Source organism: Anolis carolinensis, unplaced genomic scaffold (genome assembly GCF_035594765.1).
Source record: "Anolis carolinensis isolate JA03-04 unplaced genomic scaffold, rAnoCar3.1.pri scaffold_10, whole genome shotgun sequence".
In the NCBI taxonomy this organism is placed as follows: domain Eukaryota; kingdom Metazoa; phylum Chordata; class Lepidosauria; order Squamata; family Dactyloidae; genus Anolis; species Anolis carolinensis.
Window position 1 is genome coordinate 27938008 of NW_026943821.1, and position 27496 is coordinate 27965503.

Here is a 27496-nt window from a genome sequence, read left to right on the forward strand (position 1 = left end):
AGCTCAGCGGTTAAACCCACTGTGCCAACAAGTCAAAACTGGATCTTTAAAACAATTCTTTTATTATAAACCCCACTGGCCTAGTTTCCAAGAAACCTCACTCACAACCTCTGAGGCAGCCAGGCTTTGAAGCTGCAAGGCCGTTCAGTGCTAATCAAGGTGGCCAGTTCACGCTTGGGATATAAACCCTGCTAGTATAGTTTCCACAGACCTCTGAAGATGCCTGCCATAGAGGTGGGTGAAATGTCAGGAGAGAATGCTTCCGGAACATGGCCAGACAGCCCGGAAAAGCTCACAGCAACCCAACACCCTTTTATTAATTTCTTCAAAGCAAAGCACCTAAAAAAAAAAAAAACATTTCCAAGGCTTTTTAAAATAAAAAGGGTAGGGGAAAACAATACGAAAGTAAAATATTCATATTAAATCCAAATAACATGATGGTAGAACATCAAAGACTGCGAGGCCTTCCTTCTCTGGCTCGAACCCTTGACCAGGGCACGGAAGGAGCCTCTCGCGGCCACATTTGCTCCTCGTCCCGGGGCCGATTTCCCTTCTGCTTGAATTAATGCAGCCGTCCCTGCCGGCGAGTGTCTCTGTGCGGCTCCCAAAATAATTCCTTGCCCGGAGCTGAAACATATGACTGTCGGATTATGAGACTGATAGTTCGCGATGGCATGGAAAATTCAAATATTGCTTCCCGAGAAAGGAGGGAGCAAGACAGGGAGGACCCACGCTTGTCTCTCCAAAAGAAAAACCAAGGAGTACATACAACTTTGCTTGGGTTGCTGTGAGTTTTCCGGGCTGTCTGGCATGTTCCAGAAGCATGCTCTCCTGATGTTTCGCCCACATTTATTTATTTATTACAATATTTATATCCCGCCCTTCTCACCCAACAGGGGACTCAGGGCGGCTTACAATAAAACGCATATATAAAAATTATACAGTGCAATATAAATCAGTTAAAAATTATTATTAACTTACATCAGTATTCATAAAACACATTATAAAATACAGTTCAAAAAACTGGGTCTGTCGATTGAGTTCAGCATACATGATAATAATTAACATCCATGCAGGCATCCTCACAGGTTGTGAGGTGGCACCAAGTCCTTGACGCAGTACTTCCTCATTCTTCCACACGCTGCTGGAAGGTTTTATGGTGTCGTAAATTAGTCAAATTGGTCTCCCTGCATAACGCGGTACCTAAATTTTCTACTCATTAACACAGAACAGCACGGCTGGCTTCCTACTTAGTGGCCCAAGCTTTGTTCTGCTAGCCGTACAAAAGGCTGTGCCTTTCTCTTGTGACTTTAGTTATGCCCAGAATTTGGCAAGAAGCTGTTAGGAGTTCCCCAAATGGCGTGTGTATGTATGTATATACAATAAAAAAAATAACTAATGTATTGTATATGCATATAATATTGATAATAATAGTATAATGTATTACAATATAATGCTAATAACAATACAATATAATAACAACTGTATATTATATATTACATGTAATATTACTGATAATATTACAGTAATATATAATGCTAATATTGTTCTATGCTAATAATATAATATATTGTATGTACATATCATGTGTAACCCGCTTTGGGGTGAGAAGGGCGGGACATAAATGTAGTAAATAAATAAATAAATAAATAATAAACAAACAATTAATGGTCAGGAGAATAATCCAACCCGGGCTGGATTAAGGATGCCTGCCATAGATGGGGTGTAACGTCAGGAGAGAATGCTTCTGGAACATGGCCACACAGCTCAGAAAGCTCACAGCAACCCAGTGATTCCAGCCATGAAAGCCTTCCACAATGAGATGTGTTTGCTTTGGTGTTTTATAAAGAAAATAATTTTAATTTAAAGAAATTAAAATGGTACATTTTAATATATTGGGTTTATGGTTCCCGTCCCCTTGATCTGGTCATGTAAGTGTTATTTATTTCTATAATTGTATTTTTACTTTGCTTAATAATGTGTTATTATGTTTGCTATGTAATGCTTGTGTTGTTTTTATGATTGGAAACCGCCCTGAGTCCCATCCGGGAGATAGGGCGGTATATAAATGAAGTTTTATTATTATTATATTATTATGTAAACTACGGAGCGGCAGATACTATGGGTAATACATACATGAAGAACAATGAAACACATTTTCTTTAAGTCAGGGATTGAATGTGACTGGCATGAAAAATCTTTGGATCAAGCAGCATCGACTTCCCAACGGGCTTTTCGGGCTCGTTCCCCACATGTCCATCCGTCCTGCAAATGGACAAAGAGCCCCAACAATCAAGGTCTGGACAGTGCTCTAGACATATCCTTCAAGACATTGAAAGAAATAAAAACCTTTTACATACCATTAATATAATGTCATTTGGGTCTCAGTCTTACTAACAGGCAGCAGGCTTCCGTCTCTTACTCTTACTCTGTATTTTACAGTGTGAGATACACACTTTGTGATTAATTTCCTGGCAGACCAGACACCATATCAAAACTAAAATACTGTAGCAAAAAATTAGTTAATTCTCTATATGTATGAAAGATATCAGAACAATATTAGGCCCTGGCTGTGGCGCAGGCTGGAGAGCAAGCCAGCTGCAATGAATCACTCTGACCGGGAGGTCATGAGTTCGAGGCCCGCTTGGAGCCTATGTTTGTCTTGTCTTTGTTAAAAGGCACTGAATGTTTGCCTATATGTGTAACGTGATCCGCCCTGAGTCCCCTTCAGGGTGAGAAAGAAGGGCGGAATATAAATGCTGTAAATAAAAAAAATAATAAACAAAGTCAGAGGCTGGAACAAGGCATGGGGCTGAGGCTGGGCCCATAACCAATGCCAGGTATTCCTTCCCCCTGAAGCTGACTTTCTCTGCTCAAACCTCCACGATTACTTCAACACCTGGATGGATTATGCGCACATGAATGCAGGTGAAAGGATATCAACTGCTATCTTGTTGCATTGCAAGGTAGGAACGTGCGGTCAGATCACCCACAAATGCAAAAGTGACAAATGCAGGAGTGACCCATAAGGACTAGATTCGGAAACATGGGAGAAAGTCCTAAGCAGTCTCTTCCTAATGCCCTGCAAAACATTTTGGACTGTTTTGAATGGAAACACGGTTGCATAAATGTGCCTGCCATTGCTTAAGAAAGCTTCAGTTGCAAGCATTTGCAGGGAAATTAAGAAGATGCCCTTCTGCGGTTCCGATACTGCACTGGAAAACGTGTTTCCAAATCCTTCTTTTCCCGAATGCCACAAAGCCTTAGGATCTGCGACACGGCGCTCCCGTTTCTGCTGACCCCCCAAACTCGTTAATGCTCCTTCTTGGCGAACGGCTCTTGTGTGCAAAAGGCTTAAACGCCTTAACTTCTTATACAAAAATAGAAAGATATAGGACACGTTGCCTTGGCAAATTTATTCAATAGTGTTCGGGCTCCAGAGCCTGGATGGCACACTATTTACAAGTTTGCTACCAACTTGGCAAAGTTATGACGAGTCTTTAATAAATCTCAGTGGCATTAAAAGAAGGAACGTGGTTGTTCGGGAGAGATAAACAGAAGCCTAGCAGCATTTTAGAGAAAGTTCATTACAACCACATTCGTTACAAAAGGCCCCTGATCAGCTCATACAGCTTCATCTCTATGTCTTAATGCAGGCATGGGCAAACTTTGGCCCTCCCTCCAGATGTTTTGGACTCCAACTCCCACCATTCCTAACAGCCTCAGATCCCCTCCTTTCCCCCCTCAGCCGCTTAAGGGATGAGATAACTACATACAACGCAGGCAGACACTCGGACTGAGTCACACAGGAGAGAGCAAGATGGATTGTACAATGCAGGCAGATACTCACATTGAGTCACACAGGAGAGAGCAAGATGGATTCTATAATGCAGGGAGATACTCGGACTGAGTCACACAGGAAAGAGGAAGATGGATTCTACAATGCAGGGAGATACTCGGACTGAGTCACACAGGAGAGAGGAAGATGGATTCTATAATACAGGCAGACACTCGGACTGAGTCACACAGGAGAGAGCAAGATGGATTCTACAACACAGGCAGATACTCGGACTGAGTCACACGGGAGAGAGGAAGGTGGATTGTACAATGCAGGCAGATACTCGGACTGAGTCACACGGGAGAGAGGAAGATGGATTCTACAATGCAGGCAGATACTCATATTGAGTCACACAGGAGAGAGCAAGATGGATTCTATAATGCAGGCAGATACTCGGACTGAGTCACACAGGAGAGAGGAAGGTGGATTCTACAATGCAGGGAGACACTCGGACTGAGTCACACAGGAGAGAGCAAGATGGATTCTACAATGCAGGGAGACACTCGGACTGAGTCACACAGGAGAGAGGAAGATGGATTCGATAATACAGGCAGATACTCGGACTGAGTCACACAGGAGAGAGGAAGGTGGATTCTTTCGTCCTCCTTATATATGTTGCCACCTGCTGATAGGTCATCAGTAAGGGACACTGACTTAACTGGCTGAGGGGGGAAAGGAAGGGGCCCGAGGCTGTTAGGAATGGTGGGAGTTGGAGTCCAAAACACCTGGAAGGAACGCCAAGGCTTGCCCATGCCTGTCCTAGTGGCTGGTTAATAATACTGACGGAACTCAGGAAATGCCATTTCAAAACTGACTTAAATTTAAGCATTACTAATGTCTTTGGATTAAATAAACAGAGGCCTTATTTTGTGGTCTTATTAGGCAGTTAGATATTGTGGGAGTTGCAGTCCAAAACACTTGGAGGGCCGAAGTTGGCCCATGCCTGGTCTAGACATAAACATTCTCAAAAATTGGACAGCTGGGGGAAAAATAAAAACTAGCCTGGGAAAAATAAGTTTCACGACGAATGCAGCTACAGGTATTTGAAGAACATCTCATCCTAACCCTTTCCCTTGTTCTCTTATTCCTCGGCTCCAAATTCCGCAGACCAAGGCAAGGCTCTGTTATCGAGCGTGTCAGTCGCAGCTCCAGGCCCTGTCAACAGGGTGAAGTGAGCTGCCTCCCGGACGAAAACAACACCCAGAATTCCTCCGTGTCGGTATGCATCCTGAAGACCTTCACAAAAGATCGACAGACCCAAAGTCAATACGAAAAGATATCTCTTCCTAGAAGGGAAACCACCGAATCTGTTCTGCGCCAGAATCCTTCACTCAAGACGGCCCGAAATGCGACTGGTCTTTGCGGGGACGGCGGGCGCCCGTCTCTCTCGCCGCGTCCCCGTCCCTGCCGCTCAGTCCTCCTCGGCCGTCTTGAACATAAGGATGGCGTTGTAGATTTTCAAGGCCGGTCCCAGCTTGATGCTGAGGATTTTGACAATGTCCGTCTGGTTCAGGAGCAGGAAAGCTTCGCCATCGATCTGCTGAAAGAGAGAAGCCGGGACAAGTCAGCCTTGCTTGATGGAATACAATGGGAAATGTGATGGAAGTTCACTGTATAAGGATGCATATAAAATAATAATATTATAATGATAACTTTATTTTTATACCCCGCCTCTATCTCCCCAAAGGGGACTCAGGGCAGCTTACATGGGGCCAAGCCCAAATAAAAACAATATAAATCAATTTATTACTGCTCCCACCAATGGTCATATGCATTTACAGAAACAACATCAAACAAACATCTATACAAAACACTGTAAAATCCAACAGTTAAAAGTAGGATGCAAGCAGGATAAGAATAAAAACAATCGCAATATAAAACACAACAATAGACAAGAGACATGCACAATTGGATTAAAAACATGGATTAAAAAAGGAGAGGTAGTAAAAGTAGACTGGGTAAAGTGCACCATATAAATATTGTAAATACGAGGCGACTTATAAACTGCTGCTAATACTAATGATACTAATGAAATACAATGGGAAATGTGATGGAAGTTCACTGTATAAGGATGCATATAAAATAATAATATTATAATAATAACTTTATTTTTATACCCCATTTTTATACTCTATCTCCCCAAAGGGACTCAGGGCGGCTTACATGGGGCCAAGCCCGAATAAAAACAATCGCAATATAAAACACAACAATAGACAAGAGACATGCACAATTATAAAAATTTAAACATTAGCCAATAAAAATAAATGACAAAAACTAATAAAAACATGGATTAAAAAAGGAGAGGTTGTAAAAGTAGACTGTGTAAGGTGCACCATATAAATATTGTAAACACGGGGTGACTGATAAAGTGCTGCTAATACTAATGATACTAATGAAATGCTAATGAAACATCAGCAGCACCACCGCCCAAGAGAGATCCAGTTGAAATATGCTGAGGATCAAGTGCTGAATGTCCCGTTTCCCCCCTCCCGCCACTTGAAGGTTTAAAGAGGATTAAAGCTTTGCTGAAATCAACAAAAAAGTCTGACATGTATTAAAAAGTTGGCATCTCGCAATGAGCTAAATAGGATGCTCATTTAGACAGGGCAGCAGGGCAGCAAAGGCTCTTATCTGAAAGTCCTGGATCCACATAATCTTTTGCAAACTCAACTTGCAAAATCAGAACACGGAAACAGCTCGCCACTTGATCACACGAATTTCACCGCTCTTCCGGTGAGGTCTGTATCTGATCGAGAACCACTTTTAAAACGCCTCCCATGACATCACTCCATTTGCACCTGGGCTCCTTATCTCTGAGCCGAGTCCTTAATTGCCGGCCCTGTTGATGTAGCTCTAAGACATCTGACCTCAACAAACATTCATCTTCCCCAGTTTCCCTGGACAACACTTCTGGAAGGGTCCCATGGGAACGGCCTTCACCTTTCTCTTGGGAAACACCAGGAGAAACCAAAACATTTCTGCCGGAAGATTCCAAAAACATTTCCTTCTGGCCCTCTGAAACTTTCCCAGCATATACTGGACCTTTAATGCCGGGATGATTGTTTAACATTTTAACTATGTCGGTTTCAACTATGACTTGTTAAAATTGTTTTTAAATTGTATTGTCTGATGTCTAAATTGTTACTTTATGATTTTATGTGATTATGTTGGGCTTGTTCCCCGTGTGAGCCGCCCCGAGTCCCCAGCTGGGGAGATGGAGGCGGCACACAAAAACAATTTTTTATTATTATTTTATTATGACACAGCAAACAAGATCGATATGCTGGATTTCATATCACAAAATCACAAGTCAAACACTTCCCAAGCGTCTAGGACTGTGTGATGTATTTTCGGATGATGCGTGCAGATCGCAGCAGGGTGGCCTTTTGCAGTTGGCAGATCGTAATTTTGTCAATGTGTATTGTTTCCAAATGCCGGCTGAGATATTATTATTATTATTATTATTATTATTATTATTATTATTATTATTATTATTATTATTTTTATTATTATTATTATTATTATTATTATTATTGTATGACACAGCAAACAAGATAGATATGCTGGATTTCGTATCACAAAATCACAAGTTGAACACTTCCCAAGTGTCTAGGACTGTGTGATGTATTTTCGGATGATGCGTGCAGATCCCAGTAGGGTGGCCTTTTGCAGTTGGCAGATCGTAAACTTTATTATTATTATTATTATTATTATTATTATTATTATTATTATTATTATTATTATTTAACACAGCAAACGAGATAGACATGCTGGATTTCGTATCACAAGTCGAACACTTCCCAAGTGTCTAGGACTGTGTGATGTATTTTCAGACGATGCGCGCAGATCCCAGTAGAGTGGCCTTCTGCAGTTGGCAATCGCAAAGTTTATTATTATTATTATTATTATTGTATAACACAGCAAACGAGATAGACATGCTGGATTTCGTATCACAAAATCACAAGTCGAACACTTCCCAAGTGTCTAGGACTGTATTATTATTATTATTATTATTATTATTATTATTATTATTATTATTATTATTATTTTATTATGACACAGCAAACGAGATAGATATGCTGGATTTTGTATCACAAAATCACTAGTCGAACACTTCCCAAGTGTCTAGAACTGCGTGATGTATTTTCAGATGATGTGTGCAAATCCCAGTAGGGTGGCCTTTTGCAGTTGGCAGATTGTTGTTGTTGTTGTTGTTGTTGTTATTATTATTATTATTATTATTATCCTCAGCATCATCTTCTGAACACTCAGAATCTGACCAGGCCGTAACACACGGGATCTTCATCCCTACTTTCAGGGCCACTTATACAAATATTAGAAAGAAAAGGGGGCGGGGGTATCAAAATACGACTCTCAAACTGAAAACGTGGCCCAACCTTTCTTCACGTCTGCTCACTGACGAGTTCACCTGCGAGACTTACGCGGAGAGAGACGACTCACCTCTTGCCGGAAGAGCGCGGCCTGATCCTTGCACCCGGGCAAACGCTGGATAAAACTAGCCACCTATACACATATTAGAAACAAAATATTACATATCAAAAGAATGGTCAGCAAATGAATATACCTTTTCCCAATTTAGACAATATTTTAATGTGTTTCAGTAAAGCATTGTAAAAAGGTGCCGGGTTTTTTTATATATTATTATTATTATTATTATTATTATTATTATTATTATTATTACAGTATTTCTATCCCACCCTTCTCCGCACACTTTGGCTCAGTTCGTTTTTACAATTTTTGCTTTGATTTTAGATTACATTGAGTTGATATTACTGTTTTTATTGTTTCAATGATTGTAATTACCTGGGCTTGGCCCCATGTAAGACACCCCGAGTCCCCTCGGAGAGATGGAGGCAGGGTATGAAAATAAAGTGATGATGATGATGATTATTATTATTATTATTATGGGAGATAGAGTGGTATATAAATATAGTTTCGTTTTTGTGTTGTTATTTGTTGTGTGTGTATATTATTATTATTATTATTATTATTATTATTAAAAAGTATATTTGCATATTTCCAGAACAGAATTCACAAATCAGAGAATAGGGAGACAGAGCGGTATATAAATATAGTTTTGCCTTTGTGTTGTTGTTTGTTGTGTATTATTAAAAAGTATATTTACATACTTCCAAAACACGATTTCCAAATCATAGAATAGGCAGATAGAGCGGTATATAAATATAGTTTTGCTTTTGTGTTGTTGTTGTGTATTATTATTATTATTATTATTATTATTATTTTATTATGACACAGCGAACAAGATAGACATGCTGGATTTCGTATCACAAAATCACAAGTCGAACACTTCCCAAGTGTCTAGGACTGTGTGATGTATTATTATTATTATTATTATTATTATTATTAGTATATTATTATTATTATTATTTTATTATGACACAGCAAACAAGATAGACATGCTGGATTTCGTATAACAAAATCACAAGTCGAACACTTCCCAAGTGTCTAGGACTGTGAAGTGCATTATTATTATTATTATTATTATTATTATTATTTTATTGTATGACACAGCAAACAAGATAGACATGCTGGATCATAATAATAATAATAATAATAATAATAATAATAATAATAATAATAATAATAATAATAATGCATCACACAGTCCTAGACACTTGGGAAGTGTTCGACTTGTGATTTTTTTTTTTTAAAATGTTTATTAAATTTTTATACTACATCGACTTGTGATTTTGTGATACGAAATCCAGCATGTCTATTATTATTATTATTATTATTATTATTATTATTATTATTATTATTATTATTTTATTATGACACAGCAAACAAGATAGATATGCTGGATTTCATATCACAAAATCACAAGTCGAACACTTCCCAAGTGTCTAGGACTGTGTGATGCATTATTATTATTATTATTATTATTATTATTTCCAAGACGGTTAAGAGTCAAGGCCAGCGCATAGGATGCTCTGCAGATGTGCTGCGTGGCTCAGCCTGGGCTGCGGAGGGGAAAACCTTGCTTTGCAGCCAAGAACATGAGCGCTGAATGTGAAATCCCAGTCAGTCTGCCGCCAGAAATCCCGCCGTGCGGTGGGGATGTTTAGTGACATGCGCAAGGCCATTCTGATGCAAAATGAGTCAGCAGTCGGAAGGAGCGTGGAGAAGGCTCTCTGCTGTCAAGAGGGATCCAAACATAGAAGCCAGTGCAAGGGGTCTATTCTGGGATAACTTCAGAGTGAGTTAGTTCTCCCTGCTTCCCAACAACCCGCAGCAGGGTGAATAACAGACCCACCATCACGATACAGAATGAGAACGTGAGGATGGGAGCAAAAGAAGGCGGCGGGCTCACCTCTTCCACGCTCCACTTGGCCACGTTCTTGGCCGTGAGTCCCGAGACCTCCGGCAGCAGCTTGCAGTGTTGCTCCCAGCAAAGATGGAGGCGGTGCAGAGGGTTCGCGGAGAGCATGGACGGCATGAAGACGGACCGGTGGAGCGCCTGCCGCAGGGCAAACGCCGCTGAGCCTGAGGGAGAGAGAGAGACGGTCAGGGACAGTTCGGAAGCGCAGGCATCCTATGCGCCATGTGCCGGGCGTGCTCAGAGCCAGGCGCTCTCCGGTTGCAAGGAAGAATGCCGGTGTTGTTGCAGCGGGAGATGCGCTGGTGATGCTCCCACGAGAGGAGCTGCCGGGAGTCTATGGCAAAGCGAGAGGAGGAGGAAGAGGAGGAGGAGGAGGAGGCGGCCCGCAAACGGGATCTTCCTTCCTTCGGGTGGACATCAATCATACCCTTCCCGCTGGATAACGACAAACAGGGAGAGAAGATCCCCAGGGCTTTTCTCCTCCAGATATTTGTGAAACAACCGAGGCATTACGGAGCCCCCTCCTCCTCCTTCCGCTCGTCATGCATCTGCGCGGGATTGCTGAGTTACTGCTGTGTCACGATGCAGCAACACGCCGCGGCTGGCGGGACCCCAAGAGCCAATGATTATGGCATCGCACACATTGCAACATTTCTCGGAGGAACACACGGGCAGTGAGTTCCGTTGGGCGCTTCCCTCCCTCGCCTCCCAGAGACAAAAAGCAAAGCGCACGCGACCTCAACATCGAAACGCTGGACCTTTGCAAGCAAAACGCCTTGGGAAGTCCTCTGGTGACATCTGGCGACAAGAGCACAAACTGGCGTCTGTGTCTCTTGCAGATTCGGGACTGAGCCCCTAACACAGGGGTCCCCAAACGTTTTAAGCAGAGGGCCGGTCCACAATCCTTCAGACTGTTGAGTGGCCGAATTATCATTTGAAAAAAAAATACAAATTCCTATACATACTGCACATGTCTTATTTGTACTGCAACAACAACAGCAACAACGAAAGAACAATACAATATTTAAAAATGAAAACAATTTTAACCAACATAAACCTGTGTTGTCGAAGGCTTTCATGGCCAGGATCACAGGGTTGTTGTATGTCTTTCGGGCTGTGTGGCCATGTTCCAGAAGCATTCTCTCCTGACGTTTCGCCCACATCTATGGCAGGCATCCTCAGAGGTTGTGAGGTAGGGTACCTCACAACCTCTGAGGATGCCTGCCATAGATGTGGGCGAAACGTCAGGAGAGAATGCTTCTGGAACATGGCCACACAGCCCGAAAGACATACAACAACCCCAACATAAACCTATTAGGATTTCAATGGAAAGTGTGGGCCTGCTTCTGGCCAATGAGTTAGTCAAGTTAATTAGGATTGTTGTTGTTGTTGTTGTTGTTCTGTGCCTTCAAGTCATTTCAGACTTTGGCCGAGCCTAATTCTAAAATTAATTATTATTTACTGCATTTATTTACTACATTTATATCCCGCCCTTCTCACCTCGAAGGGGACTCAGAGCAGCTGTATGTACATACAATATATTATATTATTAGCATAACACAATATTAGCATTATATATTACTGTATTGAACTATACCACTATCTATATATATAAAAGAGTGATGGCATCACGGCGACCCACAAAACAACAAAACTACAGGCCCCCCAACCTCAAAATTTGACAACACAACCCATCATCCATGCCTCTAGGTTGATACAACAAAAAGAAAAGAAAAATAAAGTCCTAATTAGAGAGAGAGGAATAGTTGCTTTTATCCAATTGCTGCCAGTTAGAAGGCTAAGCTCCTCCAACTTGGTCTCCTAGCAACCCAATAAAAAATAATAAAAAACACTAAAAATAATTAAAAACACTAAAAAAATCAATACAATAAAATACTATAATAACAGAAAATAACTAAAAATAATACAAGAAAATAATAAAATATAATAAATAAAAAGATAACTTACAATAAAATTAATTAAAAAATACAAATAACGTCAAATAAAAATTACACAACCATTTTTAACCATTACCACCACCACTTTGCCACAGCAACGCGTGGCCGGGCACAGCTAGTACTATTATATAATATGTAATATAAAACATACAATTAATATTATTATATGGTATAACTATTAGTATTATATTGTATAACATAAGATTATTATAAATATTATATGTATCTACAATATATTATATTATTAAAACTGATATAAAAATATTATATTATAAAACTGAGGGTGGGGGCCAGGTAAATGACCTTGGAGGGCCGCATCCGGCCCCCGGGCCTTAGTTTGGGGACCCCTGCTCTAACGAGTAACATGCTGCTCCGGGAATAAAAGTTTTGGAATCGGAAAGGGTTTGTTGGAAACAAGCACTCAAAGCCCAATAATGCCAATAACACCATTGACCACCAACATCGTAATATTTTTGTAGCATATATATATACTGGTGGTGGCAAATCCATGGTTGATTTGAACTACATCGGAACAGAAGTCCAAGGCAGATGTTTTTGGCCGACAACTCCCAGAAATCTCAGCCAGTTTACCAGATGTTAGGATTTCTGGGAGTTGAAGGCCATTTTATTACTGGAAGGAAAACTGTACGAGATATTCTTTATGTAACAAAAGAAAAAGCAAATAAATCCGCAATAGTTTATAAACAAAAAATTGGACAAACCTCTTCCATCAACATCCTGCTTCACTACCTGGAGCTTTATGTAGCCATGCGAGCAACCAGTCCTGAAAAGACAAATTGGGGTGGTGAAGGAGCAAAAAACAGGAGGGAAAACTTCATGAATTGGACCAGGTTATAGAACAGCTGGTCAATCGTCCGCTGCAATAGATCACTGCTGACCGGAAGGTTGGGAAATTCAAAGCCTGAGTCGGATTGAGCGCCCGACTGTTAGCCTAGATCACTGTCCACCTTAGCAGCGCGAAAACAGTTGAGAGAAATTAGGCTCCGCTTAAGGCGAGGAGGTATTTGAGGACACACTAAAAATGCCGGCGATCAAGGAACAAGGAGGGAAAATTCTGCCACCAAAAGGGCTCGTCGTCATCAAAGCGGATGGAGCAACAGCTCCCCCTGTGGCCGGAATTGAGCACAACCTCCAGGTGCCGAAGTTGGAAAATGCAAAATACCTCTATCTGTCTGTCTGTCTGTCTGTCCCGTATGTCTAAAAAACAGCACTGAATGTTTGCCGTGTATGTTTGCATTGTGATCCGCCCTGAGTCCCCTTCGGGGTGAGAAGAAAGGCGAATTATAAATACTGTAAATAAATAAACACATCTGTTTCGAGAGTCCTATTTCCCCCCTAACCAACATCTCTTTCCGAACTTTCTTTTCTCCGTTTCAGATATTGAATTCGCAGCAAGTGTGGCGCAGACGGGAGAGCAAGCCAGTGCAATTAACTGCAATGAATCACTGACCAGGAGGTCATGAGTTCGAGGCCGCTCGGAGCCTATGTTTGTCTTGTCTTTGTCCTATGTTAAAAGTCATTGAATGTTTGCCTACATGTGTAATGTGATCCGCCCTGAGTCCCCTTCGGGGTGAGAAAGAAGGGCGGAATATAAATGATGTAAATAAATAAATAAATAAATAAATGCTCTGCTTACCCTTTGGGTTTGGTTTTGGTGTCGACGGAGGGTTCCCCGTCAGCCCAGTCCTTCCGCTGTCCGGCCTCGGACCGTTCTGACGGATTGTGGGTGCTGCTTTGTCCCGACAGGTCTCCGTTTTCTGTGGATGGTTTTCTGCGGAGAAAATAGTTGAGTCAACAAAACACACCCCGTGGCAGGTCTGTCTACGTACAGAAGAGCAGCTCTGGATAAACACCATGAAAGAAGGAAGGCCAAGCGACGCCTGCCATTGCCGCTCTTTGCGTGTTGCTCTGTGACTTCACACAACTGCGCACACGCAGATCGATCCATGGAATGCTCCAGAGCCGGGCCGTTTCCTGGCCGTGGCCCTGGACTACGTAAGGAGGCCACGCAGCCTTTGGAGAACACAACGCGAGGCTTGGTCGGGCCAAGCAGACGTATCTCTGCTCTTTTGGCGGAAGGAGCGGGAAGAAGGCCAAGTTCAATGCAGAGTCTCACCTGGGCTGCGGGGAGTCTTCCTCCTCCAGATCCGAAGGTGATGCGGAAGCTTCGGGTTCCTTGCGTTTGTGCAAAATGGAAATGGGCAACGGCCTTTCTCCGCCCAGGCGGTCCTGCAAAGGGCTTTCCCGGCTGCGATTGATTTCGGAATATGGGCAGCCAATCAATCTGCATTAAATATATATATATATATACCATGTTTTCCCAAAAATAAGACAGTGCCTTATATTATTTTTTGCTCCCAAAGATGCTCTAGGTCTTATTTTCAGGGGATGTATTATTTTTCCATGAAGAAGAATTCACATTTATTGTTGAACAAAAAAAATGAACATTTATACAGCTGTACAGTAGTTGTCATCACAAACCAGCATAACCAGTCAAACTGTGAATCCTATCAAGAATTTCTTGTTACTACCAATATTTCCATGTACAACATTTTATGGTACGTACATTGACCGATCCTGCATGCTCTGGTGTTCTGTTTGTTGGGCATGCTTCCAAACAAAAACTTTGCTAGGTCTTACTTTCAGGGGAGGCCTTATATTTAGCAACTCAGCAAAACCTCTACTAGGTCTTATTTTCTGAGGATGTCTTATTTTAGGGGAAACAGGGTATATATATTTATTTCCAGAAGAAAAATATTACGTCGCCCAGCAAATTGCAAGAGTCTGGCAACACAACTGTACAATCCCCCATGACCCTCCGATGCACATACGTGTAATGTGTTCCGTATCGGGGGGCCCTAACGTGACCCAGTCCCTGACAACCTGGAGTAGGGCATCCTTGTCCGGACGTCCCAGCGGGATCTGCGGCACCTTCAAAAAAGCATAACTGGTTTCACTCTCAAATCGTCATGTAAGGAGGAAGGAGAACAGCCGGCCTGTGTCACTCCGCGTCTCCTCTCACCTGGCGGGAGCTGCAGGTCGTGCCCGGTTCTGGCGCACCAGCCCACAGGGTGGATGTCGGGACTGTCGGCATCCACCCAGAAGTCAAAATAAGGGTCCCAGCCATCAAAGTGTATCTGATCCAGAAAGAAAACAAGGATTGCTGTTTACACGCCAAGGTGAGATTTTTGATTGCGTCCTCCTACCTGGGATGACGGGGGCTGGGCTGGGAGCTCCTGGAGGTTTCTTCCCACTCCACGATTCTACGATTCAACTTTATATTTATTTATTTACTACATTTATATCCCGCTCTTCTTTTTCACCCCGGAGGGGACTCAGAGCGGCTTACAAATCAAATGTACAGACAATATATTATTAGCATAGCACAATATAAGCATTAAATTACTATATTGTACTCTATCATTATATGGTAATATTATTAGTAATATTACATTTAATATATAAAATATAATATATATTACTATATTATTGTTACTATAATATTGTATTATGTTATATTATTATCAATAGTATAAGTATATACAATATTTTATATATATATATATATATATATATATAATATTGTATATACTTATACTATTGATATTATATTATAATGTAATATTATTAATGTAATAATAATATTATAATGTATATGTATGTGTGTGTAAAATTAGCATAGCATGTTGCTATGGCACAGGAGACAAGATGGAACTATTTTCCTGGCTCTCAGGTTGGTAGGATGTCTTCCTGGCCGTCCCGTTCTTCACTTTATACAAAAATTGGAACCAAATCTGATGTGATCCTTATAATAATAATAATAATAATAATAATAATAATAATAATAATAATAATTATTATTATTATTATTATTATTATTTTATTTATATCCCGCCTCCATCTCCCCCGAAGGGGACTCGGGGCGGCTTACAGCAAAATCAAAATACAAGCAATGATAAAATATAAAACATCAAAGGGCAACAACAAAGCCAATAACAAAATATACACAATAGGTGAAAAAAATACAACACAGAATTAAAACATCAGATTAAAAACAATGAGGTTGCAATAGTGGATAAGCAAGGTGCACATTATGAGTAACAAATTCGTAAATAGATAAAGTGCATTAGAATCATTTAAGGTCACATTAGGTAGGGAGGGGTCCTGAATAATATCAATATTATAATATCAATGTTATAGGCCAAGCCCTGATGCTGAAGTCCTCTGCATCCCGTCAAGGGATGATGATGATGATGATGATGATGATAATAATAATAATAATAATAATAAAATTTATTTATAAACCGCCCTATCTCCTCAGGGGACTCAGAGCGGTTTCCAACATATTTAAAACATACGTCAGTTAAAAACAGAGCCATTAAAACATTAGACACAAAAACAGATGGCTCCTATATAGCAAATTTACATTCGATTCATAGAGAAATAATATTTCAAGGGGGAGAAAAATCAATTCAATACATGCGATTTACATACTGAACAACACTAAAACATCCCCTATGTATACTAAGTGCTGCAATTCATACGGGAGAATAAAATCAAGTTGTCGTATTGCAGCTCAACGTGGTTTTCCTCCCTCTAGAAAGCTTGAGAGCAAGTGCGATATTTAAAGGGCACGGTGCCTTGTTGGCGTTAAGCACATCCTGTACCTTCAGACGATGGTCATCTTTCGAAACGATCGTTGCCACTCTAATTAACATCGGATTTCTTTTGTCGACAGCTTCCAGTTTCATATTAGCCTGAAACCGATGGGCCGGGCGCTGAAATAGATATATTGCAAAATGGAGACGGACTGAAATCGTAATGCAAATTATATCCGCAACGTAGAGCATAATAAACTGTAAGCTAATACTGGCCGTACGTTCCATTACTGAACCATCGTAGTATGAAATTGGGAGCATCTGCTTTAAATGATCTAACTGTGGCCACAGTTCTGACGACACCAATAACTGAAAGTTTCATCCATGCTGACGATCATGCCATCACCGCCCACACAGGGAGCTTTGAAATGGCGGAACAGAAATAAATAATAAATAACTCAGGAAAATACTGACGGACCGGCTTAAAGGCTCGTGCCGGGGCTGCCTGGGAACCCGTTTCCTCCAAGTATTTCTCCCAGGAGAAGGTTCTGGAATCTTTGTACCCTGCAGAGAGATTTAGGAACACGGTCAGGCTTCAGCGACAATTGCAAACCCCTAAGAAAACGACACCTATTTATCTGACTTGAATGCATATAAAAGGTATAACCTATGTGATGGTTCTATGTGGACATGCAACTGTCAGGTAAGGCTTCGATTTTTTTTAACGTGGTTAAACCACCAGCTGCAGTCAATCTTGTCAATTGAAAGGGTGACAGTTCGAAGCCTGGGTCAGGGTGAGCTCTTGGCCTTTAGCCCAGCTTCTGCCTACCTAGCGGTTTGAAAGCAAAAGGTGAGTAGATAAATAGGTACCGCTTAAAAGCGTAGAGTTATTTTAAGTTATTCTGCAGGGAGATGGAGAGACAGCACCCCCTGGTGGCCGGAACCGTGCACAAGCCTCCAAGATGCCAAAGATGGGAAATAATAATAATAATAATAATAATAATATTACAAATGCAAAAGGCCACCCTACTGAGATCTGCACGCATCATCCGAAAATGTGATACGAAATCCAGCGTATCTATCTTGTTTGCTGTGTCATACAGCGTAATAATAATAATAATAATAATAATAAGAAGTTTATTTATATCCCGCCTCCATCTTCCCTGGCAGCTCACAGAAATATCAGATACAAAACTTTAACAAAGTACAACACATCAATAAACAATAACATGCGCCAGTTATAATATTTAAATATTATTTAAATATTTAAATAATATTTCAACATTGACCAGTAAAATAAAACCACACTTACTAAAACATAGAATTAAAAACAGTGAGGTTGTAATAGTAGATTAGCAAAGTGCCTGTATATACCTCTATCTACGTATGACTGTCTGTTTTTTCAGGGTATAAATGGAATTGAATGTTTCCTAAGTATGTATGTTCTGTGAAGGGCGGAATATAAACACTGTAAATAAATAAAATAATTTTTGCTACATACCAGCTGGCGTTATTAAAGGAGTCCCAGTTTCTTGGCAATAACCAACCGGACGAATATACGGGCTCCCAGAATCACACCTGGATCGTAACAGATAATAATAATAATAATAATAATAATAATAATAATAATAATAATAATAATAATAATATCTGCCTAGAAGATCAGGGGGCAGAGGACTCTTACAAGTAAAACAAGCAGTCAAAGAAGAAGAACACACCCTGGCAGAATATGGAAAGCAAAGTGAAGAACCTGCTTTGATTGAAGTCAAAAATCAGAAACTCCAGTACAAGAAAAACCAGTACAAGAAAACCGCACTACAAACTAGAGCTGACAGCTGGCACAACAAAAAAGGAAAGGGCCTGAGGCCAGGAATGGTGGGAGTTGAAGTCCAAAACACCTGGATGGAGGGTCCACAGCAGACAAATAACCAGTACAAGAAAACCGCACTACAAACTAGAGCTGACAGCTGGCACAACAAAAAAGGAAAGGGCCTGAGGCCAGGAATGGTGGGAGTTGAAGTCCAAAACACCTGGATGGAGGGTCCACAGCAGACAAATAACCAGTACAAGAAAACCGCACTACAAACTAGAGCTGACAGCTGGCACAACAAAAAAGGAAAGGGCCGGAGGCCAGGAATGGTGGGAGTTGGAGTCCAAAACACCTGGATGGAGGGTCCACAGCAGACAAATAACCAGTACAAGAAAACCGCACTACAAACTAGAGCTGACAGCTGGCACAACAAAAAAGGAAAGGGCCGGAGGCCAGGAATGGTGGGAGTTGGAGTCCAAAACACCTGGATGGAGGGTCCACAGCAGACAAATAACCAGTACAAGAAAACCGCACTACAAACTAGAGCTGACAGCTGGCACAACAAAAAAGGAAAGGGCCGGAGGCCAGGAATGGTGGGAGTTGGAGTCCAAAACACCTGGATGGAGGGTCCACAGCAGACAAATAACCAGTACAAGAAAACCGCACTACAAACTAGGGCTGACAGCTGGCACAACAAAAAAGGAAAGGGCCGGAGGCCAGGAATGGTGGGAGTTGGAGTCCAAAACACCTGGATGGAGGGTCCACAGCAGACAAATAACCAGTACAAGAAAACCGCACTACAAACTAGAGCTGACAGCTGGCACAACAAAAAAGGAAAGGGCCGGAGGCCAGGAATGGTGGGAGTTGGAGTCCAAAACACTTGGATGCAGTTGGCCCGTGCCTGGACTAGAGAGTTGGATTCACGCGAGAAACATTCCTTTTTTCCCCTTACCAGTAATCGTAGCTTCCGTCCCAGTTGTCAAAATGGACCAGCAGCCGGTTGTCCAGCATGTCCGCGATGGTTGCCACGCACATCAAGGACGGGTTCTTTTTGTCGACGGCCTCCAACTTCATTCCCACCCGGAAACCAGAAGGCGTCACGGGCTGAAGAAGAGCAGGAAACATCAAGCCGGACCGAAATCTCCGACTCGACAGATGCAACTGTCTTTCAAGCTGCTTAGGTCAACAGCGAGCTAGGCCATGAATAGTCGGGAGCTCACTCCGACCTGGGCTGGCTTCGAACTCATGACCTCTCAGTCAGTATTTATTTATTAATTAGCGACATTTATATCCTGCCCTTCTCACCCCGAAGGGGACTCAGAGCAGTTTACAAATCAAATGAACATACAATATATTATTAGCATAGCACAATATGAGCATTAAATTACTAGATACTACTATATCATTATATGGTAATATTATTAGTAATATTACATTTAATATATAATATATAATTAATATTATTATATTGTATTATTAGTAGTATAATATTGTATTCCATTATATACAATATATATACAATATATTATATATTAATACATTATTATATTATTTATTTATTTATTAGCGACATTTATATCCCGCCCTTCTCACCTCAAAGGGGACTCAGGGCGGTTTACAAGTATATATACATACAATATATTATATTATACAACTATATTGCAATATTATTAGTAATATTGCATGTAATATAAACATACAACTATAATAGTGAATTATAATTACAGTAGAGTCTCACTTATCCAACACTCACTTATCCAACGTTCTGGATTATCCAACGCATTTTTGTTGTCAATTTTTCAATATATCGTGATATTTTGGTGCTAAATTCATAAATACAGTAATTACTACATAGCATTACTGCATATTGAACTACGTTTTCTGCCAAATTTGTTGTCTAACATGATGTTTTGGTGCTTCATTTGTAAAATCATAATCTAATTTGATGTTTAATAGGCTTTTTCCGGCCCGTTTATGTTGGATAAGTGAGACTCTACTGTATTATTACACTGTATTATATCATAATATTATTATTAATATTACATGTAAATACATTACATTATAATATTAGTATAGTATATTATTATATATAATATTATATAATATATATATATTATATTATTATACAAAACAGTAGTGATTTATTGCAGCGGGTGACTAACCAGCTGCGCCACCGCCCGGCCACTAGCACATGAAAAGAGCACAATGCCTTATATAGGGTTGAACAAAACACAATGCAGCTCAAAAGAATATAATAATAATAATAATAATAATAATAATAATAATAATAATAATAATAATAATTTATTTATATACTGCCCTATCTCCCGGATGGGACTCAGGGCAGTTTCCAATCATAAAAACAACACATACATTACATGACAACATAATAACACATTATTAAACAAGGTAAAACAATACAATTATATAACAATAAATAACAGAGTTTTGTGTCTTACTGTGCTCACGGCCTTGAAGAGAGTCTTTGGGGCTGCTTGGGCCTTGCAGTTTTTCAAATACGACGTCCAATTAAAGTCCCTTTCTTTGTAACCTGAGGAGAAAGGAAGAGAAAAAGAAAAACAAGGGAGGTTGGTGAATAACTGACTTCCTCCCCTTTACTTGGCTTACTTACTTATTTGCAGTATTTACATTCCGCCCTTTCTTTCTCACCCCAAAGCGGACTCAGGGTGGATCACAATGCACATACATATACATGGAAAACATTCAATGCCATTAGACATATGACATAGAAGCTATTTAACATTTTCCAGCTTCTGGCTTCATGAGGGTATGCTCGATTCCGGCCACAGGGGGAGCTGTCGCTTCACCGTTCACTTGTGACAACGAGTCCTTGATGGAGTACTTCCTCATTCCTTTCTGCACATGCTGGTGTTGTAAATTAAATTAGCCTCCCAGCATAAAGCGGTACCTAAATTTCCCACTCGACAGATGCAACTGTCTGTCAGACTGCATAGGTCAACAGCAAGCTAGACTATCAATGGTCCGGAGCTCAATCCGACCCAGGTTTCGAACTCATGACCTCTCGGTCAGTAATAATTTATTGCAGCTGGCTACTAACCAGCTGCGCCACAGCCCGGTAAATATAGTATACCTTTAGGAGGGAGAAGCTTATGTCCTGTTTTCTCGCACCAGCCGACGGGATGAATGTCCGGAGAGTCCGCATTAACCCAGAAGTCGTAGCACTCAGAATATCCGTCAAAATGTAACCTCATTCTGAACCCCTGCACCTGCAAAGGGAAGGCAGCTCAACCTCATCCCTTCTACTTTGGAAAAAAAGAACAATGCCATTAAAAATATTCTCATTCTAAATTGATTCCTTTTCACCGTGGGACTGAAAAAGGTCTCACCAGACTTCAAAACATAAGGACCAAGCAGGATTTCTATCAAAGAGGCACCTAAAGTGACAATACTAAATGCAGAAAAAGCACTTGACAATGTGTAATGGCTGTTGCGGAGAACGTGAATTTTGGACCAAATTTGCAAGAATAGACAAAGCTGATCCATGGCAGGCAAAGTGCTCAAATTTGTTTTTATTGGTGACAGAGGTATGGAACAGAGCAATAACAGCTGGAAAAGACATTAAAGGAGTACCATAACTATCAAACAGGCAAGGGAAAACTTCGTCTATACTAATAATAACTAATAACTGTATGCTATACTAATAATATAGTATATTGTATATTGTATATAAATATAATATTTATAATAGTATTATAATGTAATACAATATAATAATAATACATCATTATAATTGTATATTAAATATTATATGTAATATTACTAATAATATTGCAGTATAGTGGTATAGTACAATATAATAATATATCATGCTTATATTGTGCTATGCTAATAATATAATATTTTGTATGTACTGTACATATAACTTGTAAACTGAATATAATGTATTGTATGTGTACGTATAACTTGTAAGCCATCCTAAGTCCCCTTCAGAATGAGAAGGGCGGGATATAAATGTTACAAATAAATAATAAATAAATAAAATTTAAACATGGTTGGTTAAATCATAAAGACAGGCAAGCGACCTGACCACGGACTGAGTGAATTGATACCAGACGGGGTTTTAATCTATTGAATGTTTAATTGAGTTTTTTGTTAATCGCCAAATACACTGATATTGTTTTTTATGTTTTATGATGGTGCTGCCAACTTTTATTGGATGTTATGTTTTTGCTTTTTATACGTTGTTCGCCACTTTGAGTCCCAAACCGAAAGGTAAACGGGATAGAAATAAACAAACAAACAAACAATAAATACCTCGTCAACAGAAAGGACACAAAATAAAGAGGGATGTTCAGGATCGAGGCCCTCGAGTTTCATTCCAACTCTGAATCCGTTTTTGTTTTGCGGGAATGACTGAGACTGCAACAACAAGAAGGGAAGAGAAATGTTTATTTTTGTACAAACATAACCTGGATACAATGTCAACAATCCATATAACTAAGTAAAAGACCTGATCTTGGTGGGACCAGCCCCGAATATAGTTTGCAAGTGCCAAAAGTTGCCAGAAGTCCAAAGGAAGTTACTAATTTGTGTGACCAAAATAAATAAAAGCTTTCAAAAGGATGCCAACCTCTCTGAAAAGTTTTAGTGGAGCCGCCGGCATTCGTTCCTCTTCTAAGTATGCCGTCCAGTTCCAGGCACAGTTCTTCCCCGGGAAATCTGGGAAATCAAAGACAAAATGAAACAAAATGGGAGGGTAAAAACAGTATGTTATCCTTTGCCAATTTTTCTTTGAAGGTTGGCGGTTCGAATCCGGGGTGAGCTCCCTCTGTCAGCTCCAGCTCCCCATGCGGAAACTTGAGAAAAGCCTCCCACAAGGATGGTCAAACATCCAGGCAACGTCCCCTGGGCAACGTCCTTGCAGACAGCCAATTCTCTCACACCACAAGTGACTTCCAGTTTCTCAAGTCACTCCTGACACAGGAAAAGAAAAACTGTTCCTTTTCATTCAAATCGTAAAGATTATTTAAATGTAGTTTAATGTGTTTTATGTGACGGGAAATGTCCAAGTAGCACCACAGAACTTGCCTACCCAGAGGAACACAATGCACAGGCAGCCCCTGAGTTGCAAACACTCGACTTCACTGCATTTTAGGGCAGCTTTTCAGTAGGAAATAGTCATAATAAGGTCCTCAACTTACCTTGTTTAACTGGCTTGAGAGTCTTGCGATTTTTCAAATTAAATTTGTTCTTTTCCTAGGCACAAAGGGTTAACATTTTAGTTTCTGACGCAAACGTATTTTTCCTAGGTAGATACGTTAACAAGTGAATATAAACATATAGTGATTTCCAGAATTATGAATGACATTCTTATTATTATTATAATAAGATTTAGCACGTTTCTCAAGCTTGACCACCACCCCAGTTTAAAGCAACGTATCCTGCTACCTCCTCGTCGTCGGCATTTTCTTCCTCGTCGTCAGAATCCAGGAGCAGCTTCCTCTTCCTTCGGAGGCGCTTGGATTTCCGGTCGGTTCCGTGAGCCTGGCTGCTTCCTGCCTGTTTCCCGTGCTCACCTGGAATATCCTTGGAGACTCTGCCACACAGACAGAACGAAAGGTCAATGCATATTTCGGAATATTTCTCTTTGTATCTGATTCTTATTGTATTAGTATTATATTTATTTATATCCCACTGTACTTCGGGATGTCTTTGTATCTGCTTCTTACTGTATTAGTATTATTATATTTATTTATACCCCGCTTTATCTCTCCCGAAGGAGATTCAAAGCGACTTAACATAAAAGCATCAGCATAGCCAGATATAGGTAAAGGTTTTCCCCTGACATTAAGCCCAGTCGTGTCCGACTCTGAGGGTTGGTGCTCATCTCCATTTCTAAGCTGAAGAGCCGGCATTGTCCAGAGACACCTCCAAGGCCCTGTGGCCACTGGCATGACTGCATGGAGCGCTATTACCTTCCCGCTGGAGTGGTACCTATTGATCTACTCACATTGGCATGTTTTCGAACTGCTAGGTTGGCAGAAGCTGGGGCTAACAGCGGGAGCTCACCCCACTCCCCGGATTCGAACCTGTGACCTTTCAGTCTGCAAGTTCAGCAGCCCAGCGCTTTAACACGCTGCACCACCACGGTCAAGGTTTAATATTTGCATACAAATATACAAACATGAAAACAGGATAAGCAAAATGACTCTTTGTTTTCTGACGGGTCTATAGACCGTAATAAATGTTGTTGTTGTAAATATAAATAGTATTAAAAATATAAATATATTTGTTCCACCTAAACCAGGCATGGGCAAGCTTGGGCCCTCCCTCCCTCCCGGTGTAAACATCTTTGTGTTTTAATCTCTGTGTTTTAACCTGTGCTTTATGATGATTGTGATTTTATTTTATGCCTTGTAATCTTATTGTGTGTGTTTTTTTTGTATTTTGATACTATTGTATACTTGTTTTTTATCTGTAAGCCGCCCCGAGTCCCCTTGGGGAGATGGGAGGCGGGGGTATAAAAATAAAATTATTATTATTATATTGCAATATTATTAGTAATATTGCATGTAATATAAATATACGATTATAATAGTGAATTATTATTATTATTACATTGTATTACATCATAATAAGCCTGCAAAACCTTGCTCTTACGACAAGCTTTCAATGAGTGAAAAACTCGGGGCTATGTCTGTTTTTATTGTTGTTTTTATTGTCTTTATTGTTATTTTAAAGCTAATTGTATTGTTTTAATCTATTTCTGTAAACCGCTCCGAGCCAAACTGGGAGTAGCGGTATACAAGTCTAATAAATAAATAAATAAATAATATTATTAATAATATTACATGTAAATACAATGCATTATAATATTAGTATAGTATAATATTATTATATATTTATATTTATATTATATTATATTATATTACAGTATATTATATTGTTGTACAAAACAGTCGTGATTTATTGCAGCGGGTAACTCACCAGCTGTGCCACAGCCAGGACACTAGCACATGAAAATTATTATTATTATTATTATTATTAGTGGGAGAATATTTGCAAATCGTGGTCTTGGAAGGAAGGGAAGGGAAGGCACGGGAGCCGAGTGAGTGCTCACCTCTCTGGATGCTCCGGATGCGAATTCCCAGGCTGGTCCATGGGTCCCAAGCATCTGCTGTTGACACTGGATTGGAGTCTGGATCCAGAAACCTGGGATTTGGGCACAGCAAAAAAAAAAGAAGTGTATTATTATTATTATTATTATTATTATTATTATTATTATTATTATTATTATTATTATCTTTAAACTCTCTTAAAACTTTGGCCTTCTTCCCTATCCCTCCCTCCAGGTGTTTTGGACTCCAACTCCCACCATTCCTAACAGCCTATCGGCTGTTAGGAATGGTGGGAGTTGGAGTCCAAAACACCTGGAGGGAGGGATAGGGAAGAAGGCCAAAGTTTTAAGAGAGTTTAAAGATAATAATAATAATAATAAGGCCAAAGTTTGCCCAGGCCTGGCCCCACCCAGGAGGAGGGGGGGGGGGTCCGGGAAAGAAGCCCACCCCCCTCTCTGGGCCTGGACTGACCTGTCGCCCCTCCGCCTGAGTCTTCCTCCCCGGCAAGCACGCACTCACTCACACACTCACTCACTCCCAAACAAGACTTTGTTTTTAATCCAGCGGGCAAGGCGCATGCGCGGAAGGAGCCGGTTGGCCAGGAGGGAGGGAGGAAAGGAAGGGAGGGAGGGAGGAAGAAAGAATGAAAAAGAAGGAGAAGGAAGGAAGGAAGGAGAGAAGGAAGGAGGAAGAAAATGAAAGAGAGAGAGAGAGAGAGGAGAAAGATCGGAAAGAAGGGAGGAAGAAAGGAAGAAGACAAGGAAGGAAGGAAGGAAGGAAGGAAGGAAGGAAGAAGGAAAGAAAGAAGGAAGGAAGGAAAGAAGAAAGAAAGAAGGAAAGAAGGAAGGAAAGAAGAAAGAAAGAAAGAAGAAAGAAAGGAAAGAAGGAAGGAAGAAGACAAGGAAGGAAGGAAGGAAGGAAGGAAGGAAGGAAAGAAAGAAGGAAGTTAGGAAGGAAGGAAGGAAAGAAGGAAAGAAGACAAGGAAGGAAGGAAGGAAAGAAGGAAGGAAAGAAGGAAGGAAGGAAAGAAGGAAAGAAGGAAGGAGAGAAGGATGAAGAGAGGATGGAAGACAGAAAGAGAGAGAAAGGAAGGAAAGAGGGAGGGAGGAAGAAAATGAAAGAGAGGAGGAATGAGAGGAAGGAAGGAAGGAAGGAAGGAGAAGGGATGGAGGGAGAAAGTTGGGAAAGAAGGGAGGAAGAAAGGAAAAAGACAAGGAAGGAAGAAGAGAAGGAAGGAAGGAAGGAAGGAAGGAAGGAAGGAAGGAAGGAAGGAAGGAAGGAAGGAGAAGGGATGGAGGGAGAAAGTTGGGAAAGAAGGGAGGAAGAAAGGAAAAAGACAAGGAAGGAAGGAAGGAAGGAAGGAAGGAAGGAAGGAAGGAAGGAAGGAAGGAAGGAAGGAAGGAAGGAAGGAAGGAAGGAAGGAAGGAAGGAGAGCAAGCAGTGGAGGAAGCAAGGGAGGAAGAGGAGGAAGGAAGGAGAGAAGGAAGGAAAAGGAAGAAAGGAAAGAAGAGGGAGGAGAGAAGGAAGGGAGAAGGGAAAGATGGGAAACAAGGGAGGAAGAAGACATGGAAGAAAGGAAAGAAGGAAGGAAGACAGGAAGGAAGGAAGGAGGGAGGGAGGGAGGGAGGGAGGGAAAAAGGAAGTGAGTCCAGGCGCCTGACTGGGGAGGGGTCTGCCTTGAGGCCCAGCAGCAGTCCTGCCCCTCCCCCCCTCTGTTTTGGACTCCAACTCCCACCATTCCGAACATCCCACTGGCTGGGAGTGGGAAGCCCAAGAAGACCCACGTTTGCCCATGTTTGCCACGTATGGC

The 27496-nt window shown here is 40.8% G+C and overlaps 1 protein-coding gene and 1 long non-coding RNA gene across 3 annotated transcripts; one reads left to right on the forward strand and one right to left on the reverse strand.

The window, feature by feature from the left end:
* Positions 1 to 3397: 3397 nt before the first annotated feature.
* Positions 3398 to 26245, reverse strand: LOC103282208 (lethal(3)malignant brain tumor-like protein 4). 2 transcript variants are annotated; one of them, XM_062962318.1, is made up of 20 exons: positions 26158 to 26245; positions 25689 to 25780; positions 24017 to 24164; positions 23770 to 23824; positions 23199 to 23287; positions 22883 to 22987; positions 21699 to 21834; positions 21046 to 21137; positions 19539 to 19690; positions 18278 to 18354; positions 17255 to 17340; positions 16846 to 16956; positions 15201 to 15315; positions 15010 to 15109; positions 14295 to 14462; positions 13815 to 13949; positions 12880 to 12941; positions 10191 to 10363; positions 8300 to 8362; positions 3398 to 5375 (listed from the first exon to the last, which is right to left on the reverse strand). In XM_062962318.1, the coding sequence occupies exons 2-20, from the start codon at positions 25727 to 25729 to the stop codon at positions 5250 to 5252; spliced, it is 2034 nt and encodes a 677-aa protein (XP_062818388.1). In that variant the 5' UTR covers positions 25730 to 25780; positions 26158 to 26245; the 3' UTR covers positions 3398 to 5249. The 2 variants fall into 2 exon arrangements, with proteins under 2 accessions (XP_062818388.1, XP_062818387.1); XM_062962317.1 differs by having other exon boundaries at positions 3398 to 5378; positions 26158 to 26243.
* On the forward strand, positions 12936 to 13813 carry LOC134293756 (uncharacterized). Its single transcript, XR_010000720.1, has 2 exons — positions 12936 to 13313; positions 13556 to 13813. It is a non-coding gene; the product is annotated as an uncharacterized LOC134293756 (long non-coding RNA).
* Positions 26246 to 27496: the final 1251 nt, after the last annotated feature.